The sequence below is a fragment of the Saccostrea cucullata genome, unplaced genomic scaffold (genome assembly GCF_032062105.1).
Source record: "Saccostrea cucullata isolate Sc308-1 unplaced genomic scaffold, CSIRO_AGI_Scuc_v1 ctg183, whole genome shotgun sequence".
In the NCBI taxonomy this organism is placed as follows: domain Eukaryota; kingdom Metazoa; phylum Mollusca; class Bivalvia; order Ostreida; family Ostreidae; genus Saccostrea; species Saccostrea cuccullata.
The window spans coordinates 212045-239277 of record NW_026929981.1 but is presented as its reverse complement, the minus strand read 5'-3'; the positions used below and the strand labels follow the sequence as shown (position 1 = coordinate 239277).

Genomic DNA, 27233 nt, shown 5'->3' with positions numbered 1-27233 from the left:
TATATATATATATATATATATATATATATACACAATAAACCATCTTTTTAATTTTAAGACGAGCTATAATATAGATTGATATATCTTTCTTTTAAATTAAAAATTGTTTTTCCTTATATTACACACTTTCTTGCATTGTAATATAATTAAATGAAATTTGTTATAATTATTTTAAACAATTTCTTCATAGTAAAAACATAATAAAGGGGAGTAATCATTTGTTGAACCCACTTTTGATTGGCTAGTTTGGATCTTGAATTTCGAATAATTATTTTCAATGAATTGAGCTTCTGATTGGTTAGTTTGGATCAATTTCGAATCTCGAATTTCGAATCTCGTACTTTGAAACTCGAATCTCGAATGAGCCTTCTGGGCTTTCGTAGAAATCTGTATATAAACTATAAAAAAATGATAATTTTCTTAAAACAAAAATATATGAATTTTTTTCTTTGCAAAATGATAGCTGACACCTTAAGATATATCATATCTAAAAATTAAGTTATAAATGATGGTTAATTTGTTGACACACAGCCTCCTTAATAGGGATCACAATAAACCAGACTTTATATGTTTGGTTTTGAGACGAGCTGATCATGAGGTTTTAATTATTGAGTTTTTTTTTCACTGCTATTCGGAAGTCAGAACAGAAAGTGAAAGTAATTATTTTCAATGAATTGAGGAGCAAAGTGCAACCAATGCAAGAAATTATCAGACTGTGTAAAATGCATAAGTTTAGTCAGATCACCTATTTGTTGAGGTAGGATATTTAAACAACAGGCATGATGACATTTACATTGATATTGGAACTACTCTCCATAAACGCAAAGGAAACATTATAGGGTAAATATGCCTCTTTTATTAGACTATAAAATCATTACAAGAATTTTTGGGACATGATTTTATTCTGCTTATTTTATATTCATGCCTACCCTGGTATTATGGCAAGGTTTGTTTCTTTATCGATTTAGTTTGAGGAGTGCATAATTATGTAGGTACAGCAAAAATGTTGTTTTCAGTCTTTTCCGGTCTAGTAAATGATATACATTTGCTTAAATAATGACGATAACCTCACACACCCTCGTCTCGAAATGCGAAAAACTAAGCTTTGTTATTGAAAAAATCATTCAAATTGGACCGAACTATGATTTTCTTCTTTAATGAATGGGACATCTTTTAATATCACATGTATTATTTAATTTAACATTTTTAGCTCACCTCAGCCGAAGGCTCAAGTGAGCTTTTCTGATCACATTTTGTCCGTCGTCCGTCCGTCTGTCTGTCCGTCCGTCTGTCCGTCTGTCTGTCTGTCCGTCTGTCTGTCCGTCTGTAAACTTTTCACATTTTCGACTTCTTCTCAAGAACCACTGGGCCAATTTTGACCAAACTTGGTACAAAGCATTCTTGGGTGATGGGGAATCTAAATTGTTAAAATAAAGGAACTGTCCCCTCGCAAGGGGAGATAATCAAGAAAAGACAAAAATAGGGTTGGGTCATTAAAAAATCTTCTTCTCAAGAACCACTGGGCCAGAAAAGCTGAAACTTATGTGAAAGCATTCTGGTATAATGTAGATTCTAAATTGTTCAAATCATGACCCCTGGGGGAAGGGCGGGGCCACAATGGGGAATCAAAGTTTTACATAGAAATATATAGGAAAAATCTTTGAAAATCTTCTTCTCAAGAACCACTGGGCCAGAAAAGCTGAAACTTATGTGGAAGCATCCAGGTATAGTGTAGATTCTAAATTGTTCACATCATGTGACCCCCGAGGGAAGGGCGGGGCCACAATGGGGAATCAAAGTTTTACATAGAAATATATAGGAAAAATCTTTGAAAATCTTCTTCTCATGGGCCAGAAAAGCTGAAACTTATGGGAAGCACATAATGTAGATTCTAAATTGTTCAAATAATACCCCCGGGGAAGGGCGGGGCACAATGGGGAATCAAAGTTTTATATAGAAATATATAGGAAAAATCTTTGAAAATCTTCTTCTCATGGGCCAGAAAAAGTGAAACTTATGTGGAAGCATTCTGGGGTAGTGTAAATTCTAAATTGTAGGAATCATGACCCCCAGGGAAGGGCGGGGCCATTATAGGGAATCAAAGTTTTACATAGAAATATATAGGAAAAATCTTTGAAAATCTTCTTCTCAGGAACCACTGGGCCAAAAAAGCTGAAACATATGTGCCCGTGGAAGGATCATGATGTAGTGTAGATTTCAAAATGTCTAAATTATGATCAGTGGGGTATTTTTTTTTTACAGAATATTGATTGAGACCAAAGCGAATACCTTTATATCATATCTGTTGCCATGTGTTGTGTAGATTAAATTTATAAACTTGTCATATAATCTGTGTAAAAAAATTCATGGTCACAGCAGGACTAGACTGATTGTGCACATTGAATCAACAATTTTATCGTATACCTAGTTCTTGCAAATTTATTTTAGAAATTGAAACATTTTCAAAATATTAAAAGTTAAGATCTCCCTTGTATACATTGAGCGACCCCAATGTGTACAAAAAAGTACTTTAATATTTAAAAGATGCTTGAGTTTCTGATCGACAATATCTTTGTGTTTTTGAAGTAAGGTCTTCCAACAATCCATTGGAATTCCCAAGGGTACCAATTGCGCCTCCTATATCAGCAGTCCTATTTTTATATTAATATGAACAGAATTTGTCCAAAGTCTTATACATGTACATGGAAAGAAGAAAACACTTGTTCTGGCCTTCAACTCTACATTTAGATATATCTATTGTCAATTAGCAATGTTTTTTTTTCGTTTTTATGTCGATACGATATATCCTGTTGAGCTTGTTATAAAAGATACCACAGAGTCTGAACATTTGTTTTATATCTGGAATCTAACAAACAAGTTTTATGATAAACATGATGACTTTAACTTTTCATTCGTCAACTTCCGTTATTTATGCAGCAATATACCTTCATCACCTGCACACGGAGTTTATTTGTCTCAGGTGACTCGATACGCAAGAGCATGCTCCATGTATGGCTATATATAAAACGAGGTAAATATTGACAAACAAGTTAATGAAACAAGAGTATTAGCAGTCTCGTCTAAATTCATTATTTCGTAAGTGCTACATATATGATCGAAACAATGACCTTGTCGGAAAGTACAATCTATCATTAAGTTAAATGCTGACTGATGTTTTTCATACAAATTGTTAGGCCATTATTTACACACTGAATTGTCGACGGATTTTCCGATATTTGTTTGGAGGTCTGTGTTTTCTCTGCTCCAATTTTGCATAGTTTTATGGACTTTTCAGCTTGAATTCTGTTTGTTATCTCCACATATTTCAAAAGGTAAAAACTGAGCACTAATTTTAAAGGACATACATGTAGTTTAAATGTTCGTTTCCTCATCATAATCCATCTACATGTTTTATACATATACATGTACATGCAATTTTCAGAAGAAGACGTAAATCGTAAATAAAAACTGTATCCGGAAGTTCATGTACAACATTTAAAAATTGATTAAAAATATCCAGATGATTTTCAAAGCACAAAGAGAATAATCTGTGACTAATCATTTTCAAAATTTTTTTAGCTATGTTTTGAAATATTTTGTTATTATTTAATTTGAAATTATGTTGTAAATTATAGTGTCTTTATAAAATGCTGATGTTATACAAAAATGCAATAACAAGTATATTATAAATGCAGCTAAAACATTTGCATGTTTAAGTGGATAACAATGTTTCCGGTGAAACGAACCAGATTTGAAATTCTACCAGGTTTTATTAAATACTCAGTACCTATTTTTTTTATTACATTTTTTTCTTAAATCAGCTATCAAAACACATGTATGGAAAAACATTTAATTGATGTTCTTAACTTCTTTTTAAGTTACTTTTGTATTCATCATTTTTAATGTACATGTATTTGAATTCACTATGACCATCAGTATATGATTAATAAACATGCACATGTAAATCACAAAAACTTCTTAAACGAAATCAAGACACCATAAAAATGTATAGAAATTTAGATGACCATAAGCCTACCTTTAACAACACTGCATTTTCCTTTTTGCTATGTAAATGTTTAAAAACTATAAATATTGCCTTAGTGATACACGATGGAACCTATTCTCTTTGAGAAATGGACGAAAGCTTCGCCGCTTCTCTAGAGAGATTAGATGGAACTTGACTTTGTCTGTCAGTCTGCCCCATGCATTTGGTTTTCCATGCACTCTGTTTTTTTCTAAATGCTTTCAGAACTGGTATGCGAATTAATCTTGATACGTTACAGATAAGTTTAAATTTCGTTCCACTTCAGTTTCAATTTTAAATTTCAATGTTTTCCTGCATTTTCTGAACACTTGCAAATGTTGAGCTGATCTTTGGTACATGAATTTATCTCGATGAAATATACTGCATTTTAAATCTGCTTCATAAATGAATTTTGAACGGAACTATGGCATTTTCGTTTTGTCTTGGGAACCAGATAACATTCGGTAGGAGGTGTGTATTGCTAATGCAATGTTCCCAGACTGCTTGTTCTGTTGAAAACAGTTTTGTGTTTAAATTTTGTTTAATTTGTTGTAGAATATAAAGAATGGGCCAAAGCTCAACAAAAAAGAAAGCGACTAAGTCAGAAGGCCAAGTCAATGAAAGAGTGGCTAAAGTATCAACTGGGACCACAGACGAGTCGTACACGAATAATTTGGCTACATTAAGGGAGGATTTTCATTCTTATAAATCAAATAATGCGCATCTGAAAATATCGCCATCGCCCCCAGCTAGAGAACTGGAGGAGGTTAAATCACCAGGGTATCCCTCCTGTACAACGTGGGAAGAGGGTCTTACAAGTGATGAAATAACACTAATACCAAATAAACAAGTAACAGGCACTGAAAATATTTCCTACATGGATTTTGAGGTATATCCACCGACTGTAAGGAAAGATACAAAGACTTGCTCGAATCCTTTGGTTCCTACAGTAGAAAACTATCGAAATGCATGTTTGAGGGTGAAAACTGTTGAGGACAATGATAATAATCCTCGCATGGATGTTTCAAACATACCATCCCATGAAAAAATTCAATATAACATGCTTTCAAGTAAAAATTCGAGATTTCAGATGAGGGATAAAAAATATGAAACTGAATTTTCTGCAAAATGTAGTCAAGGAAATCCTATCTTAGGTGTGCAGAATGATTGTACAATGCCTAGTTTAAGCTCCAAATATGTTAGAAATTCAGATTCTGGAGATGTGATGGGAGAAGATCACTATGTGGAAAACCAAGCAAAAATGAGTTTTAATTCACCTAAACCTTTATATGGTCAAAAATGTCTTAAGGAAGAAGGTTTAAGTAATTATAACTCTGTAGTTTCGGTAAGAAAAGACAAAAATGAGCTGAAAAATACTTCAGTTATCCAACATGGAGGCAAATACTCTATAGTTGCTTTAAATGACATTAAGGAAAATAAAAGCATAAAACCAGATGAAAATAGTACATCTTGCACATTATCTGACAATGCAACCAAAGAAGTTCCTCATTTTCCACAGTATGGTATGAAATGGGAACCGCGAACCCCTCCTACTTGGGAAATAAAATTAGAAAGTGACATGAAAGATATGAAACGAAGTGAAAACCTTGAGCCAGACAAAAACAGTGCCTCTGCTAATCCATTTGTAGTCTCACAGAATGCAGTGAAGCAAAATGAATTTGCAGTGGAAAGAATTGTACAACAAGCAGATATGAACTATTCAGAAGAATCAAACCAAACCAGTGATTTTTCTGGATATTACAAGAAGTCCAAAGAATTACCTGGTGGAAGTAGTAAAGCAGATAAAAGAAAAATCAAGTTTCGAGATGTAGAGGAAGAAGACATACAACCTATTGAAAACCAAACAAGAAAAAGATTTCAACAATCCAGAGAGAAAAGCCCCACATATCATTGCAGAGGAGTATATGCCGACGGATGTGGTTGGAAAAAAGTAGATCCAGAGTTTAAAAAATGGCAAGATTTCATAAAAGTTAAAAATATAGAACAAGAACCAGATTTAGTTCAAAATAGAAACGTCAGATCAGTAGAGGGAAATCTGAAAGAGTGTAATCCAACAAAACCTCAAGAACAGGGTGGCAGTACAGGTAAAACTAACGAGATCTCTGATTTTAAAACAGATCAATTGATCCAACGGATTGAAGAAACAAATGCTAAATCTTCAAGAGTAATTCAAAGTCACTTTGAACCAAAAGACAAGTCAACAAATGGAAGACAAAATGTAGCCAGTGTTAAACAAGATAAACACAAATTTAAACCCATGTCATTTCCCGTAGGAAGCGCCGTAACAAGTTCACATTCTACGAAAAAGGAGTCAAAAGACAGCAATAAATGTTCTGTACAAGGCAGTTTTAAGCATGATGAAAAAGTGGAGGTTGCTGTTGAAGAAAATAGAGACAAGAAATGCAAAAACACAGAAACAAAGGAAGAAGAAGACAAATATTTTAAAAAGACTGATGAAAAACCAGAAAAATCACTTACAAATGTGGTACAATCACTATGTAAATCGAGTTGTGATGGAAAAATTGATTCCAAAATAAAAGGAAACACTGGTATGGTAAAAATAACCACTCAAAAGTTACACAATATCATTCAGGATAAAGACATAAGTAAACCGAATGTTGATTCAGGAGAACGAATGGAAACAAAAGTCAAACAGCAAGGTGAAAAAAGTACATGCAAACCTATCAATTCTTGCAACACTGCAGCCCAAGATTGTGTATTTGAATACCAAACTGATCGGAACCCCAGTCGACAAAGCCATCATAAAGAGGAAAGAAATGAAAAATGTAAAACAAGAAAGGAAACCTTCGGTGAGCAAAAGGGACGTATTAAAGGAAATGAACACACAATACCGGTATCCGCAAGATCAAAGGATACTCCGGTCAAAGCAAAGGAGTCGAAACAGAAAAAGGTTTCTGTCGTTAAAATTGTCCAATGTTCAGATTCTTCTTTGTTGAAAGCAAAAGAACCAAGACTAAGCAAAGAAAGTATTACTACTTGCACAAAAATTAAAGAAGATAATTCCAAACAGATAGACGTCAGTGGAGAAGAATACAGAGGTAAAATAGTGCATAAAATCCTAAATCCACAAAATCTCCAAAAAGGGAATGTTCATGCAAATGTAGAAGTTACAAACAACCAACATTATAACAAGGAGGTGTCAAATATCAAAAGAAGTCAAGCTTCTACAGAAATGCAAATGCCATTGAAAAAAGCAGTCGTTGTTCAGCATGTCAGCAATAAAAGAATATCTAATACTGAAGAGAGAAAGGCTACTAAATCAAAACCGTCGACGTCAGAAAAAAGGAAATCGGCATTTCAAGATACCATTTCAAACGATGCCATCGATGAACAAAACATAAGTGTTTCCAATTTGGTAATAGAAGAATCTAGTCCACGAATAGACAAACCATTTACAACAGGTACAGAATCTGAAATGACGGTACAGAAGCCGTGTACAACTGTGAAAGAAGAGGTTAAAGATATCTTGGATTTTTCAGAGAAGATGTCAAAGCAGAGGGTGACTTCAAAGCAGAGCACCGAATCTTTGAATGATGCTGTTTTGATTAAAGAGTCAAAGAGAGACAATGTGATTAAATTTAATGAGAAGACTGAGGCAAATGAAAGAGTAAAAGAAGATAAAGAGAGACTTAGTACAACTGAAAACAAGGATCAATGCGGAAGAGTTAAGGAGAAAATGTACAGTTTAACACCAAGAGAAAAATTACCTGCACATCTTGCCCAAAGTGCTTTTGGTCAGAATTGCAATAAAGACACTTTAACTCGTGCCTTGATTATTTCTAAGACATTAGAAGATGAAAATGATTTGTGGTCACATCTCATTGGTATTGTTTCAGATGTTAGATTTCGTGTTACATCTTTTGACACCAATCCCGTAAACAGGACAACAACTGTTGTTTTTGATTTTAAAACCGATGCAGATGCCTCGTCATTTCAAAGATGCTTGGAACAAAATGATAAAGAGTTGGGTTTTGGGTACCAATTGAAAAAAGGAACTTCCGAAGAAAATAATCCAAATACAAAGTTAATGGGGAATAATAAAAAACTGCAAAACTTGAAAGAAAAGGCTGAGAAAATATTACAAAGACACCAAGGTAAACTTAAAGAGGTTGAAAAAGAAACACACATTTTAGATGAGGTCTGTTCAAAGAAGAAGAAAAAATTCATTGATATGTCACTTCATGAGCAAAGAGAAGCTCAACGAAAAGCGTTAAATGATAAAAACAGAGAGCTTATTCAACAACAGAGTGAATTTGAATTATGTTCATCAAATGTTATACAGAAAATAGAGTCTGCTAAACACAACACGTAACGCAGAAGGATACTGATTACTTACTGAAGAGATATGAAATTGAATGCACAAGACTAGAACAAGCATTGCCTATTTATGCAAGAAGAACCCAAATTGTCGACACGATTCTTGAAAACCAGGTATCTATCATTCTAGGAGAAACTGGATCCGGAAAAAGTACTCAAATAACTCAATACATATTGGAGTCAGAATTAAGTTCCCTTGGAAAAATCATTTGTACACAGCCACGAAAAGTAGCAGCGATTAGCCTTGCTGAAAGAGTTGCAATTGAACAGAAGACAAAAGTAGGTGACCTTGTGGGTTATCAAGCTGGAATGAAATCAAAGCTGAGTAATCAGTCTAAGGTATTGTACATGACTGACCACATGCTTTTGAATGAGTGTCTCAAAGATCCTTTGCTGGTGGAGTTTTCCTGTGTTGTGATTGATGAAGCTCACGAAAGAAGTGTTTATACTGACCTCCTGCTGGGAATGATCAAAAAGTGTTTACCACAACGACCAAAGCTTCGTGTTGTGGTCACTTCTGCAACAATAGATCCAGACGTATTTGTGCAATACTTTGGAGGATCCGATATTTGCCCGGTCTTAAGAGTTTCTGGAAGAATGTTTCCTGTTGATATTGAATGGTTAACTATGTCAACTGGTGCTGATGTGGCTGATAACTATGAAATTAAAGCTATCGAAAAAGCAGCAGAAATTCACAGAAAGAAACCACCTGGAGATATATTAGTGTTTTTAACATCCCAACTCGAAATTGAGCAGTGTGCGGAAAAAATAAATGTATTACTGAGAGGGCGGAAAGATCATTGGATTTTACCTTTACATGGTAAACTTCAAACTGAAGAACAGAATTTAGTATTTAGGGAATCACCAAAAGGAACACGAAAAATTGTGCTTGCTACAAATGTAGCCGAAACATCAGTGACAATACCTGGTGTAAAGTATGTAGTTGATACCGGGGCTGTTAAAGAATTATCGTATGATCCAAGGAAGAAAATAAGTGCATTGCGTGTTGTGAAAGTTACCAAAAGTTCTGCTGACCAGAGGAAAGGAAGGGCTGGAAGAACCGGACCTGGTAAATGTTATAGACTTTATTCAAAGGAAGATTACGACATAATGTACCCGACATCTATACCAGAAATTCTGAAGATACACTTAGGTCATGCAATTCTTAAGCTTTTGCAACTGGATGTTGATCCATTAGAATTTGACTTTGTACAAGCTCCAGAGAAAGTTTCTATGGAAAACGCTTTCCAGCACCTCAATAAACTTGGAGCCATTGAAAATGGGAAAATATCTCCTTTAGGAAGGTGGATTGCAAAACTTCCATTTGAACCAAGTTTAGGAGTTCTTGTACATGACGGCATAGATCGTAATGTTGGCTTAGAGGGAATCATTATAGCGGCCTCCTGCACAGTACCAGGGTCTTTGTTTTATCGAGGCGGGACAACGTCACAGAAAGAATTATCGGACAAGCTGAAAATCCAATTTTGTCATAAGTTTGGAGATCACTTTACCAATCTTAGTGTTTTCAAAGAATGGCACAAAGTTCCCGCAAGACAGAGAGGTAAATGGTGTAGAGATAATTCAATAAATGGAAAAGCTATGAGAAACATTGACGATGCTACAGAGGAACTTTTATATACTCTTAGGAGAGACCTGTCCATCAACATAAAATATAAATTTACAGATGCTGTAGATAGAGATAGAATTTTGCAGAAACTACTGTTTAAATCATTTCAATGCAATGTCTGCTTTTTTCTTGGACATGAAAAAGCTGGCTACTTCTTTATAGACAAAGGACAACAGGTGATTGTTCATCCATCGTCTGCCTTTCAGTCTCTTGCTTCTTACCCTAACTGGGTTATTGTCGAGAGGGTGATGCAAACTTCACGTGATTTTGCCCTAAATATCACAGCTGTAGCGGATGAAGATGTCGAAGAAGCACTGAATGATGGTTCTCTGGACTTTGATATTGATGCCGTGGAAAAGAGAAAGGTTACACAAGTTTTGACGGAGTATGTTGGTGTTCAAGTTCACAGAGAAATTGTTGGTCCAAGATATAGCAAAGTAAAAGCAATGCAAGAAAATCTAACGACAAAATGCAAGAACTCCGTGTTCGTGATTGATGCAAATCGTGATAAAGGAGAAATTTCAATTTTTGCGCCACTGGCTGACCAAGAAATTTCCTTTAAGACTCTGCAATTAGCAGTTGATCCTATCAGAGAAAAAGTAAGGAATGAAACGGTGGAACATCCTTTGGTTTCAGAGTTTCACGGAGTAAGGATCTCCATAGGAGCAGGAGGGCTAATCCATGACCTGTTATATCAGGATGAATACAAAAATGTGTTTATTTTCGGTAATGCAAATGCTTTCTATTCTGACGACGAAATGGTACATTGGTTTGAACGTTTTGGATCAATCCGAGCTTTCATACCTAAATCTCCAAACAACACTAATCCTAAATATCTTGGCCAGATCGTATATGATAAATCTGAATTCGCTAAAGCGGCAGTAATGGAAACACGTGGGAAAACATCAGAAATTTCTGCAAAACCACCGAAAGGGATTGGGAAATGTGAAGAAGCCGATCTACTTAAGGCAAGGCTGAGTTGGTGTAGAAGAAAGTCAAAAGGATTTGCTTTTGTTGAGATGCGTGACAAACACAAAATAGACGACGTCATAAGATCAAGATTGTTCAGCAACATGGTTGTTGCAGGGAAACGAGTAAAGATACAGCGAAGTAAAAATAATCCAAATAAAGAACTGCATGTAGCAGGCTTGGGTGAACTTGTTAATGAAGATGTTTTACACGAAAGTTTTCTGAATTCTTTTGACATTTCTGAAAATGACATTTTAAAAGTTGTTGTTATACGGGAAAAAGTCAATACAACACCAGAAATGTTGTACAGTCTGAAAACTAGATTAGAGAGTCAGTTTACACAGGAAACTAATATAAAGAAAAATAGATTCAATGTCACTGTCATTGAGCCCAAACCTGCTGCAATTACTTATGAGGCTTATGTTACATTTAAAGACCCAGAGGAAGGATTTGGAGCATGCTCAAGACTACACAATAGAATATCCATTGGAAATGATCCAGTAACTATCACGCCAGAAATACATACTCGAATCTTTGTTTTGGCGCCGGTCTTCAAACGAGTGGCAATAAATATTGAAAGATACTGTGAAGAAATACAGAATGAAGACGGTGGAAGGCAATTGACTGTAACTTTACTCAAAAATGGAAACTACATGATAGATATTGATGCAGATTGCATTGAAAGTATGGTAAACACAAGAAACAAAGTACAAAGAATGCTTCAAGGTGAGACAATTGACTTGGAAAACATGCCAGCACTTCGGTATCTGTTCACTTCCGACGGTCAAGAAAAGGTAGAAAAAGTAATGAGAAAGACAAACACATTAATCTTGTTTGATCACAGAAATACGTCTGTTTCTGTCCATGGTCAAAGTGAAGACCGAGGAATAGCTAAAGAGAAGATAAAAAAGTATGTTGAAAAAATGACTTCCTCCAAACTCCGTGTAATTGACTTGAAAGGGGAATCCAAACCACCAGGTTTAATGAAGACAGTTGTATTAATGCATAGTGTAGACCTTAGTGGCCTGAAGAAAGAGTGCGGTTTGTCAACGGTGGAACTTGATCACAGGAGTCATCGAATTAAAATGTTAGGTCGAGATGAAGCGGTTGAGAAAGCTGTCCAATGCATTGAAGAGCTTACTGATTGTTTGAGAAAAAAATGCTCAGTTGTAGGTACTGAGCAACCGAATTGTGGCGTATGTTTTACCGAAATAGCGGACAGCGAAATATACCGACTGGAATCCTGTGGCCATCCGTACTGTAGAGATTGTATAAAATTCCACATAGAATCTTCTATCAAAAACAAACAATTCCCACTCAAATGTTGTCACATTGATTGTGATATGCTTTGGGCATGGAAGGATTTTGTGAACATGACAAAACATGGATTCTGTCGTCTTCAAAGTATCCTGCATTCGTCTGTGTCCAGTTTTGTTGCAGAAAACAAGGACAAAGTTCGATATTGCATAACTCCAGATTGCCCAATGGTATACAAAGTCAGCAAAGAAGGGAGGAGAATTGTATGCAGTGTTTGTAGAACTGGTATGTGCAACAAATGCCACATTGAGTACCACAATGGAGTATCATGTGCCATGTACCAGATGGAAAATGGAAATGATGAAACGGGACTTAAAGAATGGATGCGCCGGGACCCTCAAAACAGGAAATTGTGCCCGAACTGTTTTGCTGGAATAGAGAAAAATGGCGGTTGTCAGCGCATTGAATGTCGCGATTGCAAGAGCCACATTTGCTGGATATGCATGGAGTTTTTCAAGACTAGCCGCGAGTGTTATGGACATCTGTATAAAAAGCATGGTACTCTTGTTTAGAGTTGAAACACTAACATTCACAATTTTTGAACGTTTTTCTCTGTCATAACGATATCGAATAATTTTTAAGGAAAAAATGAAATGGTAAAGATTTAAATTATTCTGTAGCAAAAAATGCATTTTTTTTTCAAACTGCGTGTTTTTTAAATGAAGTATCTTGTATTTATAAACTTCATCTTTAAAGATATAAAATTATGATCTTTGCATATAAAAAGAATAAGGAAAAGAAATGTTACTTGATTTGTATATCTTGTTCTTTTTATAATTACTAATGTTGTTGATTATAATTGAATTGTTTTTAATTATATGTTAATAATATAATGATATTTTTGGGAATAATTTTTTATTATCGTTTTTTTAACAGACAATGCGAATAGTGTTACCATCATATGCACTAAGAGCATGGAAAAACTGTTATAGTTAAAAGTTAAAGCTGACATGAATTCTTAAAAACGCAACATGTTCATCTATGTACGACTTGTTTCATACCAACTTTAGCCGTATTCCGCCATATTTCTTTCAGAGACCTTGTATCATTGTAACGATATATACCCAAATGCGCTCGTTACACTTGAATGATTTTTTGGTTTGGGTATCGACTTGTGCACATCTCCGATGGTAACCGTAAAGCATATGAGAACACATGAGGACATCAAGACATTTCAAAACCACAATAAACAACACAATAATCATATTTCTGAATAATTATTGATTTGAATCAAAATTATGCAAGTTTGGTGAGAAATTTAGATGCACGAGTACGTATTTTTACAGTGCGCCAATTTATGCAGAATAAACTTGAAATAAAAAGCAGTAAAATCTGCAAACACAATTTGAAATTATATCATTTGAATGGAACAAAACAACCAACGTCTTTGATTTGCAGCCCCTATGCAATCGATGCATATCGAGAAAACGCCTCGAACGCTGTAAACGTACCCATACCTGGTAATAAGGTTACTGCATCGGTTCGAAGATGTGCACAAGTCAAGTGATATACACCCTGAATTCCATTTATTGAAATATGCATCACAAAAAAGAAATAAACTCCACAAAAGCTCAATAGTAAACACACTGTCATTACTCCGCACAGACTAGCACGTCGATACACTTAGTCCGTGCATGCTGATCAGATTTTGGTCGGGGAAAATATCACAAGTGGAAAGAGAAATTATTTGGTATTTGCGCGGCTGAAAGGGGGGGGTTAATTGTGCTATAATTGTGAATTGTCTATCTACATGTAGTTCTAATATTCATTCTATACAAAGTCATGAATATACTAGTAGTCTGCAGTTGGTTTGCGTCGCAAAATTAATTTGTCAATTATAACTGATTATTTTAGTAGTAATCTCAAATCTAAACCAGGTAATTTGATGTACGGTAATTATTTACTTCAAATCTTAAAAGCAGTTAACCAGAATACTATTTTTTTATGTGTACATAGATCTATACGTTCTTTAACACACAAACACACGAAGAAATGCCATCTCCTGTTCAGATTGACATTTAGGCATTTGATTTTTTAGGCGGGGGGGGGGGGGGAGGGGGGGTGCAAAAATAATTGACATGACCGTTATCTAAATATTCTTGGAAGACAGACATCTCTGCCGAATTCAATTTTGAAATTTTTTTTTTAAATGTGTCACTCCGACCACAAAGTATGTGCATTTTGAGGAATGTATAAATGTTTTATAATTATGTTGTTTTAGAGAGTCTTTCGATATTTCAGTATCCCTGCCTGATAGTCTAGCTATTTTTTTTTATATAAAAATAATTTCTGTAGCAGTATTTGGGAGATAATTTTAAAAGCTAGGGTAGGGATTCTTGACACTGGTTGAATACGGATAATTTTTATTTACTCTCTTGTATACTGAACTCTCTCTCTCTCTCTCTCTCTGTAATCATCCCTTAGGGCAATAATAGGTATAAGATCCTACGCACTTTGTGCTGTACCATTATTAAGCCTTAGGACAGATCAAGGATTTTTTTTTCAGGCGGGATGTCAAAACTTCATAAATTGAATAATAATTTTAATTTGGACAAGAAGTTAATCCAAACGGCCAAATTGAAAGATAAACTAGAGGTATTGTGAGCAATGAGCTCACTAAATGATATCCCCGCCTCCCATATGGTTATAATGGCAAAGTCCATATTTTGCTGTTGTCGCTAAACCCAAAATACGTGTCGGATCAAAAAGTAAAAAAGGAGGTGCACAATGGTAATATGTAATAAACCTAAGATTCTGTGAAAGTTTTATTAAATTTCACTTAGTGGTATAAGAGGATTTGCGAATAAGAGATGGGTACCCCAAAGCGTAACAGACCGACGGACGGACATAACTATTACTATATACCCTTCCACTTTTCAAGCGGGGGATATAATAAACGTGAAACATACATCACAGGAATGGGTACAATGGGAACTTTTTCAAATACCTTCTCAAACGCATTGGCCTCGGAAGCAAATTGAAAGTGGGGGTGGGGGCTAAGTGCAAAGAATATTTTTTATACATTCAAAAAATCTGACAAACTTAAGAAAAAGGGGGAAATGTCCTTTTCCAAAACACGAATATCTTATTTCGTGTGGGGGAAAGGGGGGGGGAGGTAGGTTCGAACTTCAGAAACAAAATTTTTCTCCAAACACCAACACTTTCCTCTTTTTTAATCTATACTGCGACTTGTCTGTGGAAAGTGGGGGGGGGGGGGGCTAAACCTACGCAGCAATGTTCAATGTCTATACTAAGTATATATTTGTAAAAAAAGCCACCCCCGGTTCCGACACCTATATTCAAACGTACGAGTCGAACCTGGACCTGGACAACAGACAAGAGAATTTTTAAAAAGCTAATTGTAGGTAAAATGTGGAATTCTCACGGGGGTTTGCTCTCTCTTTCTATCTGCTTTTTCTAGTAATCATTAATTTTTTATGCCTAGAAATTTAATTCACATTAAATTCTATTTTCATTATCATTGTACCACAGAATCAAACTCGTTTATTATACCCCTCGCAACAAGTTGCGTGAGATATAATGTTTTGGACCCATCAGTCAGTCCCTTTTTTTTTTTGGTCAGCGCAACTTCTTATAAACCACTGCACAGAGATTTGTCGATCTTTCGAGATATTTATAGGAGTCAATGTGTGTCTAGATTTGCACATCACCAGGAAATTCCGAATTCTTTATTTTTTCGGGAATTTCCGCACTTTTACATCTAGATTTTGGCCATGTCTTCAATATAAAGATGAGCAGTTTTTTCTCAGCGCAATTCCTCATAAACCGCTGCACACAATTTCTTCAAACTTAGCAGATATTTAGAAAACAATGTGCATAGATGTGCATATAACAAGGAAATTACGATTCCTTTATTTTTTTCTGGGAATTTCAGCACTTCGACTTTGGGGGGAGCGTGGGGTATGTTTTCATTCATTGTGCATAAAATTATAAATAACTTTAAATCAAATTATATTAGGTCTAATAAAGCCAATACACAGTATTTATTTGATAATAATTGATCATAAAGAAATCAATCTGTTTCAGACGTTTTTCTTAAATTATTTTTATGAGAGTGTTAATATGCATGTTTTATTACACCCCCCCCCCTATCACAGGAAAATATCTTCAAAAGGTAAATGATTCGTAATAACGCATGCTTTATTATAAATTTAATGAAGTTAAACCATGTAATCATAAATTCTATTTGCAACATTTACAGACAAGAGTAATGTTTAGTTTTGAAAAAAATTACTTGCATTTTTTTCAATCAACCCCACTGAGCTTTCAACCTTTGATATTTTCCCTGACCAAATAAAATGATCGGCATGGGCCACGTGTGTCCAAGCATCTTTTACTGTTGAGTTAGCAATGGATTACATGACTTCTGAGATGCATTTTTCAATAAAAGTAAAGTAGGATAATTCTTTCGACATGTGCACATCCCTGTAACGATAGCAGTAAATTCAGGTAAATGTTTTATCACTGCATTTGACGCGTTTTCTCGACCTGTATGGATTTTTGCTGTACATGAATGTATTCCGTGTTAGTGTATTTTCTATATTGCAGCAAATACATTCAAAAATAATTTAATTCTCGGTTTAGTTCTATTTTTTTTGTTGAATTCATGTATTTGGTCAGTTTATTCAGTTTATGGACTTCTAAAAACTATGCTATCGGAGATGTGAACATGTCAACAGCCAGGCTAGAAAATCACTCAGGTGAAACAATTCTACAAGGCTATATATAGCAGGTACGGGTGGCCAAAAATCTTCGACAAAATATGGCGGAATCGAAGAAATATGGCGGACAAGGGCGTACAGGAATGTAGTAAATCGTACAAAGATGAAAACTAATGCCTTTTTAAGAGTTCATGTCAGCTTTAAAGATAATTTGTTGTCCGACGAAAATAAATATTACAAATTATACATGTAACTTTATTCTAATTGTACGTTTCTATCTATTAACAAGAGAAATGTTTGCTATGTACATTGTACGTAATGAATACTGTATCTAGTATATTTCATAATTAAATTTGAATCAACGTTCATAACATTTATTTATTTTAAGGGCTTGTAGCCTGGTACCTGAGGCCTTCCGAAGTGCAAGCACGAAGGCCATTAGCCTGGTTTCCTGTCCCTATGCTTCAACTAAATTGTCATGCAAATCCTAAAAAAATTGGTTGTAGTGGAAACTAAATTTGTTCAAGAAAGTGTACCCGAAATACCAGTTGCATTTGTCATAGAATTAAGGTAGGACAAAACACCCGAGAATTCTATTTTAACCCATTTCTTAAAAATTACTGGAGGAAAAAAGAATAATATTACTATATTGACAACAATGAATGATCCCTGAAAGAAAAATAATAAGTTTTGGCATATTTGCGTTATATTTTGTGAAAAAATCAGAGAATCCTATATATTGGTCACTTGGGAGCTTACATTTTGGAATGTGTTTACGCTATCTAAGTGCAATAAACAAACATGTAACAGTCTGTTATAAAATGCAATGCAACTTTTGTTCCATAAATAGTAGAGGGGAGATATTTGGACACATATATAAGGAGTCTCTATTCTTCATGTACTACAAATGTCAAGGTCATATCACGAGGTCAAAGGTCAAATATTGTGACGTCATCTTCTGAATCTTTCATTTTTTTTGCCATTGAATTTTTTTTAATCGCCAAAATATCTTAAACCACCGGTTCAATTTTCTTTATTTTTACACATTTTATTCTAGGACCCGTTTGAATCATTCTGTTGATTTTTTGTAAAAATTGAATTATACATTTTCTCTTAAGAAAACATAAACTGTCGGATATTTACATGTGAATTTTCAGTTTCTGATACAATGTATGTTCTATTTTACTTAATATTTTACCCAAATTTTCCAGTATCAATGTGACTTACTGATTTAAAGTAACAAAAAGGTTATCTTTATTGAAAGTATTACACAAATTTGCAATAGATCAATTGAAAATTCTAAAATAAGGCTCATTCTCAAGTCGAATGTCTGATTTTGCAATCTTCTTACAGGGGTCTGATAGGCCATATTTCAGACTATGTGGGCAAAAAATGTGCGGTTGAATTTCTTTCATATCATGTATAAAGAGAGATTTTGTATCCAAGAACAAAATATCAAAGTTTCAGAAAAATTGAATTTGAGGAAAAATTTCACCTATCTATTTGGTCCTACCTTAAATAGCTTCTAGTAATGTCAGCACGCAGCATTGAACGGCATTTGTCAAAGACAGTTCTTTTTGTAATGCCATTTGCATTGAGAGACATTTTGTTGACAATGCTTCTGATGACGTCCGTGGTTTTTAGCATTTGCCGCCCAATGCTACTGACAAACCAGAAGTACTGTGGTTGAAATCCTGCTAAATGCCGCCGGTTTCCTAGAGGTACTGTACATGTGATGGACAAAATGTCGTTCAGTACATTTGAATATATCCATTTCTTCCCTTTATACCTAGAAGGTGACCAGTAACAAAAATTTTAAAAAATAAATTTCAATAAATTTTTTTAGCATGGCATCGCCTATATATAGATAAAAGTAAGGTATATTGTTAAAAAATCTGTAAAAAATTAACCACTACTGCATTCTACTACCATGAAGTAAACGGGGCTAGAACATAAGTTATTCAGCAGGTGAGTTTTGTGGACACGGACCTATTGGTGGCTGTAGATTCTTTTTTGATTCCATATAATAAATTCATATTAAAAATATGTTCAATGCAACATTATTATATTATCAAATTATAAATGGCCAGTATTTTATTCACGCTTTAGCCTTTTTAAAGTGTTGCATTAAAACTGTCATAGATCGGATTCAGAAATGTTTTGAAAAAACATGATATAAAAACTCACTTGTGAATCTTTTCCCTGCTAGTTAGACCTTAAACCTAAAGATCCATGATTGGTTTTTAAAAAAGAAAATTTATAGCTAAAACAAATCTTATTTAATTAAACTTGCAGTAATTTTTTTAAAAATCTTTAATTTTTGGAATGTTCACCGAGTTTATTTTCTTAACATTTGATGAAAACAATTATGTAATAGTGAATCGGAAAAGCGTTATCATTTTTATTTAAGATTACTACAGTTTTTAGCTTATAGATACTTATTTAATTCCAGTGTCATTTTGATATATGACTTTTCCGATCATTTTTTCAATATAAATGTCAGTGACGGATCCAGAAATCTTGAAAAGAAGGGGGGGTGACCAGTTTGGGATCAGGGTAGGGATCCACAGACAAACCAACAAACTATTTATCAAATCTTGTGTATTATTTTTTAACACAAAAGGGGACCCGGGCTCCCTGCCCCCTCTAAATCCGCCAGTGAATATTAATAAACTTTGAAACTTTTTTTCCCTAAAGCCCCCACATGGGGTATGTTAGTACAAATAGAACAAGTAAACATGTGAACAGTTAACATGATGAACAAGAAATACATCTTTTATAGCAAACCAAGATATTTTAAATCAAATATTGGTATACTCCCATATATTACATGTGTTACATTAATTAAAGTTTTGCAATTTAAAGTAATATACGCCGTATGGATGCCGATTTGTATGTGAAACAAAATGATTAAATGATTTGAAACACATAAAGTGTAATGAAAAAATAATATTTCCACAAAATTTAACTATAAAACTCGTTGTAATAACAGAACAATAAAGCAATATCTGCAATCAAGAATTCAGTCTTTTCATGAATATTGAAAAAGGAAGTGCGTAAACAGTAGGTCTAAATATAGACACGTATGTCCACGGGAAATTATAGACAACGAGGCACGTTGCATTTTGACAACGATTATTAATAAAAGGTTAATATGCGTCATAACAGAGTATAGATGGTTGATACTGATTACATTTAAAGATAAGTTATCAGGCGCGTAGCCAGCATGGAAATGAAGTGTACTCAGAAAACGGTCGGGGGTCTGGGGGCCGCCCTGAGGCCCCCAGTGGGTCCAGGGCAAAGGCCTGGTGGGGGCCCAGGGGGCGAAGCCCCCGGAAGCTCCTGGATTTTAAGAAAATTTTCAGTCATTTTCTCGTAAAAGAAATCACGATTATATCACTTTTCTCGAGCAAACACTTAGCTATAAGTTATACTGCTTCCATTGATACTTCGGGAAGAGAACGATAATTTATCAAATTAATTTACGCACATATAGGTATTAGAAAAAAGTTTCCAAGTGTATCAAGATAAAACAGAGTAGCAATTTCAATATCGTTATCATCAGTTGGAGTTTAGATATTACAAAATATAAACGGGGGTGTTGTTGTCTTTTGATTACCTTCATACATGTATTTGATAGCTGAAACGATTCGAGAATGCTTCAATTATAATATAATTCTTTAAATTGGTAACATCAGTAAAAGAAGCTATATTATTATTTATTTTGTTCGCCATAATTTAAATTGTTTAACGACATTTATTCATTACCTCTACGGACATTAAATATCTTGGATAGTCGTCCAAGACCTTTGTAACTTTTTCTTTCGATCAAAGTCCCTTAGATCGCTTTCCTTATCAAATATTTGTCTGGATAATCATGATTACGCGGATTAACAGTTGAACATTTTGGTTCAACAATTCTTTTCCCTCAAGAATGTTGAAGATGTTTTTGGAATTAATTTTATAAAGGACTAAATTTGAATGTGCAGACATGCTGAAAAAATAATTGAATCGAAACAATAAGACGCAAAATAATTTGAAACATGGGTAGTGCCTCTTTTCCCCGAATAAAATTCTCTTTCTTTTTTTCCTTCTTTTCTTTTATCCCTCTTTCTTTCTTTCTTTTTTGGAAAATGATGTGTACGCACTTGCGTACTTGCGTATAGGCAGCTACGCGCCTGGTTATATTAATAGTAACACGCCATCCATGTCAAAAGTGAGTTGTATCTCAAAGGGCTTACCTCGCTTTCTTGACGCCGTGTTTGTTTATCAATCTAAAAGCAGCGACGGCGTCACGTGGTGGATTTACTTAAAAATAGACATTATTCTCCTTGCAGGGTAATAAATAATTATAATTTGATAACTTTATAACGAATTTTATTTAAATGGTGTAATTTACAGCATTTTCGTAACTTTTATTGGTTAACAAAATATATAAATTTCCAGCCGTATTTTAAAATGGCGCACGTTATAGCGTATATTACTTTAAGAAATTCAAAATGTATATTAATTTCAATCGGGCGTGCTCTACTGATAAACGCGTATCCACGACAAAGTGAAAGTAAACTAGATTGAGAAAGTAATCAAAGTTCAGAAACAATTCAAACATCTTATACCATGTAGATGCAAAGAAATGGAACAGGATTTTTCAGATAGTAGTGCTACAAGCTCCTCTACACGATCACCATTATTATACCCTTCAGTTCGACGAAAGCGAAAAAGAAATTTAACCCCAAGCCCTCGAACACAATCTCCATCTTCTCGTGAAAGCGATGACAGTTACAGTTCTGCAGGAGTGAAATGTCCGAGGCATGATCATGTAGCAAACTGGGATATTCTTACATTAGAATCGTATGGACTCTTTTATGATGAAAAAGCAACAGAACTATCAGAGTTATACAACTCAGTCCTGAAAAATATGTACACGTATTCTGTGTTAGTAAACGATGCAACATTTTGGACGAAACTTCTTCAGATAAAGGGATTTCTGGTTGAATTAACGAAAAAGTGTTTACATAGTTTAGATGCTGATGAAGGGTTGGCTAAAATGGAACAATTGAGTTCGGGGGATGTTTTAGAAGAAACCAAAAAATGTGCACAATCAATAGCAAAAATCAAAGTGGAAATTGAATCAGCATCATCTTTAGATGATCTTTCCTGGTATGGTTTTTATGTCAAGTCTTTGTTTCAAATTATAGGGGTCATAAGAGAATTAAAGCTAGGTATGGACCAGCTGCAGAACTGTAGCTCTCCAGAAATAAAATACTGACAGGCCCTAGACATCTATTAACTATTCTTGTTGTAGTTGATATCTGAGATATGAGATCAAACACAGAATAATTTCAACCCAAGGAAAAGTCATTAAAATCTTGCATTTCCTTCTGTATTTACTGAAACATAACAATGCTAAATGACTAGTGTTGCAAATCGGCCCAATTTTATTATCTGATTCAATTATCAAATTGTAGCTTACAATCCATTATATGATCAGTACATCTGTAATTTAAATAAGGACTAAAGGTTAATTATGAAATATTCAGATATCCTCACTCACCCTCAGAAATAAATTTGATATGTCAGTAAAAATCTGTGGGACCAGCTTCATTTTAATATGTTTAGTGAGGAAATTTGAGTGCTATTTGTAAGAAAAATAGAGGTCCAGGAATGTCCTTTTTAATGTTGAAAGACACACTATTTGTTAAAATACATATTTTAAAAAAATTATTGCTATAAATTTTAAAATTTTCTATCCATTGTCACTGACATGCTACATGTACTTTTAGCAACGATTTTTGATACTCTGCAGCTAGCGTTACAACACTAATTTTAAAAAAATTATTTTAATTTTTTAGGCATCTTTTCAGTCTTTGGCATGCAGGGATCTTGGAGTATGTTCAGTATTATTCTGACTTTATAAAAGAGTTGTTTTCTGAAAGAAGAATTGGAGTAAAAGGAGAATTCTGTCAGCTTTTGACTTTATTCAGCAAGATTTTCCTGATAAATGCTGTGTGAGTTTTTATTTTATGCTTGAAACAAATTCAAAAATTAATCAAACTTTGTTTAGATATATTTCTTGTATTGCTTCGTCTTCTTTTTTAAATGTCAATTCAAGAAAGAAACTCTAGGACAGCATGATGTTTTACTATTTTCAGTTCTATTGTTTTCATAATAATTTTAAAATAAAAACAAGAAAAGTTGTGTTTCCCCAAATATTTCATGGCAATCTTTATTATGAATCAGATATAATGAGAAAAAAATGAAATTCACCCCACTTATTTGAAGCACATTTAATTTATTTAAATATCAGCTGAATATTATTTCTTTATATCATAATTCTGAAAGAATTTTTTTTTTTAAATGAAGTTTGAGAGTTAACTTAAATTTTGCAGGAGAGGAGATGCTTCACAGACCGTACAAATGACACTTAATAGAACAGAAACAGCTAGTGTTCCTGATCTAAGATACAGCCTGCAGGGAGACTCAACAATGGAAAAAGCAGGAGCATCTCTTATTACAGTTTCTGTTGGAGAGGTTCGTATGGAAGTTCTAAGTGGTATATATTTTTGATAAAAATTTTGAATATTTGCTAGCTGTAAACAGTAACATTGTATATTCTATTTATTTTGTGAAAAAATGCTTCAGCTAAATCAAAGTCATCACTTTTAAAACATCTCTGTATGTTTATATGGAGCACATTTTGGAATATTCAGTTTGTAATAAAATTTTCTCTAATCTTAAGAAATTTCATGACCCTGTAGTAATTCAACCTTTTTGGTTTGCATTTTAATTCTGTTGTTATTACAAAATATAAAGTACACTGTAAATTAACTTTGTCATCACAGACTTTTCGTTTATCAAATTTATACAGTTTTAAGATTTTAGAAGTATAAGCACATTCAAAATATATGATTTCAGGTAAAGATATGGTCACATGCACATGCTGGACACACTGCGACTGATTTCAATATCAGAGACTTGATGTTAACAGGTCAATCTGTAGAGACACTGCTGGGACGACATGGGGGAGAGCTTCTTCTGGAAACCAAGAAATCTGTCATAGGAACTACATGTTTAGGAATAATTTGTGTGAAGACCATGGTTAGTATTTCTATTTTATTTTATTACTGTAAAGATTCTGTGTCCTTTTCTGATCATAATTAGTGAGTTGTCAGTCAATCTTTTTGGATGACTGACTCAGTGTTTTCCCTAAGAACCGGTGACCGGCAAAATTGACTGCTTCAACTGACAAAAATGTCGCTTTGAAATAAAAAATTTGTTTTAAGGTCCACAAAGATGCTGTTCATAAACCTATGCCGCTAGCCTGTTGCAACTGATCTCTATAATCTTTTACTTTGAAATAAAGGGGAAAAACTAGTCATGTACACGTAGAATACTCATTGGAATACTAAGGGACATTATAAGAGTAGAAGGGGTCTTGGTGTTTCTCTCAAATTTGGGTCTTTTGTAGGAGTAGTTTTGTATTTATTTATGTGCATATAGTAATAAACCTACAAAGTATAAATCAAACACACTCTCACAACACAATACACACATAAGACGAATACTTTACATTTAAGAACAGACATTAACAAAACATAAATTATATGATTGTTTGCTGTCGGAATTAATTAATAAAATAAAAAATACGTTTACATAATGATTATAATAAAGGAAATTGGAATCCAGTTAAATATTAAACCAAGTAAATCTTTGACATAATATAATGTAAATCTGTCTTCTACCATAAAGGCAAAAATCGTGGGGGTCAAGAATTTGGCGGGTACAGTGCTTATATACTGAGCGCAGATATTAAAACATGCATATTAATTAGATAAAAACGGTCAGTTATTGGTCAGCAGTAAGGTCACATTAGGTCACCTAACCGGAAGCACGTGTAAATACAAGAATAACCAATGTCACATGACCTCTCAAAACATTCACACCAGACACACAACACAAACAAACGCAGCGAACGTGTTTAATTGGCAATAATTAATGTGACATTTATTAATATACAGTAATCACAAAAAAAACTAAAATTAATGTAATTAATAACCAGCACAAAAGCAATGAACTGCTTATGATGGTAATTTATAAACATACTGAGCACATTATTTTTATTTATTGCAGATTATTTTCACACGTTTGGATATGGATAAAACACATCTTACACACTTGGTTGAAGGTTCAAAGGTGGAAGATCTGAGAAGTAGAATTCATTACTCAAAACCTTATAACTTTTTAGTGAAAAAGGATCGAGAAGAAATTTTGGATACCATGTTTCATTTTGGTTTGCTCTGCAGAGTTAGAAGTTCACGTGTACTTCAGGATTAGCAACAAACACATTTCGGTGTGTTATTAAATCTATAAACACAGCTCAAAAATTATGAATGAATGTGTTAAAAATGTTGATGTGAGATGTAAGAAATTTAATTACACATCATGTTGATGAAAAAGTTTTATTCTTAAATAATCTTTTGAACAGGTTGCTGTAAAATAGAGGGTTCATATGAGTGTTTTGTTATTGTGGTGTGATAACAGCAAAAACTTTTCTTAAGATGTACTTGTAAGCGAGAAAGCATGCTGTATGCACTTGTAAATATGAGTAAACATTTAAAAATAAAGCATATTAAAATGTATCTTCATGATTTTCAAAGTGATGCATTTTGCGGTATTGCAATGAATTGACCATTGTAACTTTGCTTTATTGCTCAAATTTATTGCCCAAAAGCTTTTCTGAATGAAATGTCTTTTGTATACTCTGTTGTCGTTGTTATCTCTAATTCTGTTAACATTTCAAAAAACATGGTACAGTGTGTCCTTTGGTAAAGGGAATATGGTTTGGTCTGTCCTTCATCATAGGTGGAAATAATCAAGAAAACAAACATAGGTAAATTAAAGATAATTTTAAAGTCTCTGAAGTCGCCAGTATGGCGCAGTGGTTACGTGTATAGCGTCCGCTCGATCTAGAGTCCCGGAGAAAGGAGTTGATCCTTACGTCGCGGGTTCGAATTCCACTGTGGGACGTGGAGACCGGTCCTTCGGATGAGACCGTATAAACCGAGGTCCTATATTGCAGTAGATGTTGGCGTGAAAAAGATCCCTCAGTGTTCAATGGTCGTAAGTGCCGAATATAGGACAAAATCACAGGCACCTGACATTACTTATTTTTCTTTTAATAAAAAAAATATACCCCTACCTAGTTTATTATCATATATAGGGGGTATATTTTTTATTTAAATATAAATTAGTAACGTCAGGTGCCTGTGGACAAACTTTGCAGCTCTCCATCGGCAAGTGGTGGCGTCTCCACATGAGTGAAAAATACTCGAAGGGGACGTCAAACAACATACAAACAAAATGAAATCTCTGAACTCTGGACCAGAAAAAAATTATGTGAACATTTTGACATGGACATTCGTGTAGAATTGGATTTTTAAAATGTTCTTCAGGGGAATCGTAGGATGAAAGATTCGGATATCACAGGTAAATGGAGAGAAAATTCTTTAGAACTCTCTATGCAAGTGAACAGCTAGTAGCATTAAAAGTTGTGTGAAAAGCTTTGTTATATGCATAATACAGCTTCTTTAAAAAAAAAAAAAAAACGGGAAGGGCGGAAGTCATTAACATCAAAATGTGACTGTGGTCATGTCCGGAGAACTACAATAATATACAGAAAAGTAAGCATTTAATTTTAGAGAATAGAACGTGTCTTTGTGTTACTCATAATCACTTTAATTTTGTTTATAAATACGTATATATATATATAGATTGCGAGTGCATTTGGGCGAATATCTGTCGAAGTTCCTGTAAACATATTTTACCAAAGAATTAATTTAACACAGGACAGGTACGAAATATTCAACTGCACAGTTCGTGAAGTTATAATAAACAGAATGATAAATAATCTACATGTAATTATAAGTCACGATTAACTGATGCATAAAAGCCCAGGATATCTTAGATACATGTACAGATGTAATTATGTTAACTTCAGCATGCGAGATATCTATATGTTGACATGCAACTTATTATATCTTGTACATGTATATTGACATAAATAATTTGCATGTTTAAATAAATGTCAATATAATTGTTACATCTTGAATGTATGATCTCGATCGGACCCTGGAAGTAAGTATACTTTGTCCAACTTAAAATTATATTCTCTGATCTAAGACTTGTGACTTGCATACTAACATAATATATTCTTGCATGTAGACATTTTTGTCTTATGTGTTGATATTTTTTTTTG

At 34.0% G+C, this 27233-nt stretch overlaps 2 protein-coding genes across 4 annotated transcripts; both read left to right on the top strand.

Moving 5' to 3' along the window:
• Positions 1-668: 668 nt before the first annotated feature.
• LOC134282663 (uncharacterized) lies at positions 669-25617 on the top strand. Of its 3 annotated transcripts, none has more exons than XM_062765067.1 (5): positions 669-757; positions 22831-22986; positions 23368-23509; positions 23894-24076; positions 25109-25617. In XM_062765067.1, the coding sequence occupies exons 1-5, from the start codon at positions 696-698 to the stop codon at positions 25310-25312; spliced, it is 747 nt and encodes a 248-aa protein (XP_062621051.1). In that variant the 5' UTR covers positions 669-695; the 3' UTR covers positions 25313-25617. The 3 variants fall into 3 exon arrangements, with proteins under 3 accessions (XP_062621051.1, XP_062621052.1, XP_062621050.1); XM_062765068.1 differs by lacking the exon at positions 669-757 and adding an exon at positions 924-946; XM_062765066.1 differs by lacking the exon at positions 669-757 and adding an exon at positions 21588-22138.
• Positions 7539-12903, top strand: LOC134282662 (uncharacterized). The gene is given in 2 exon segments (XM_062765065.1): positions 7539-8364; positions 8367-12903. Coding segments are annotated over 2 exon segments (5256 nt in total). The 5' UTR covers positions 7539-7550; the 3' UTR covers positions 12809-12903.
• Positions 25618-27233: the final 1616 nt, after the last annotated feature.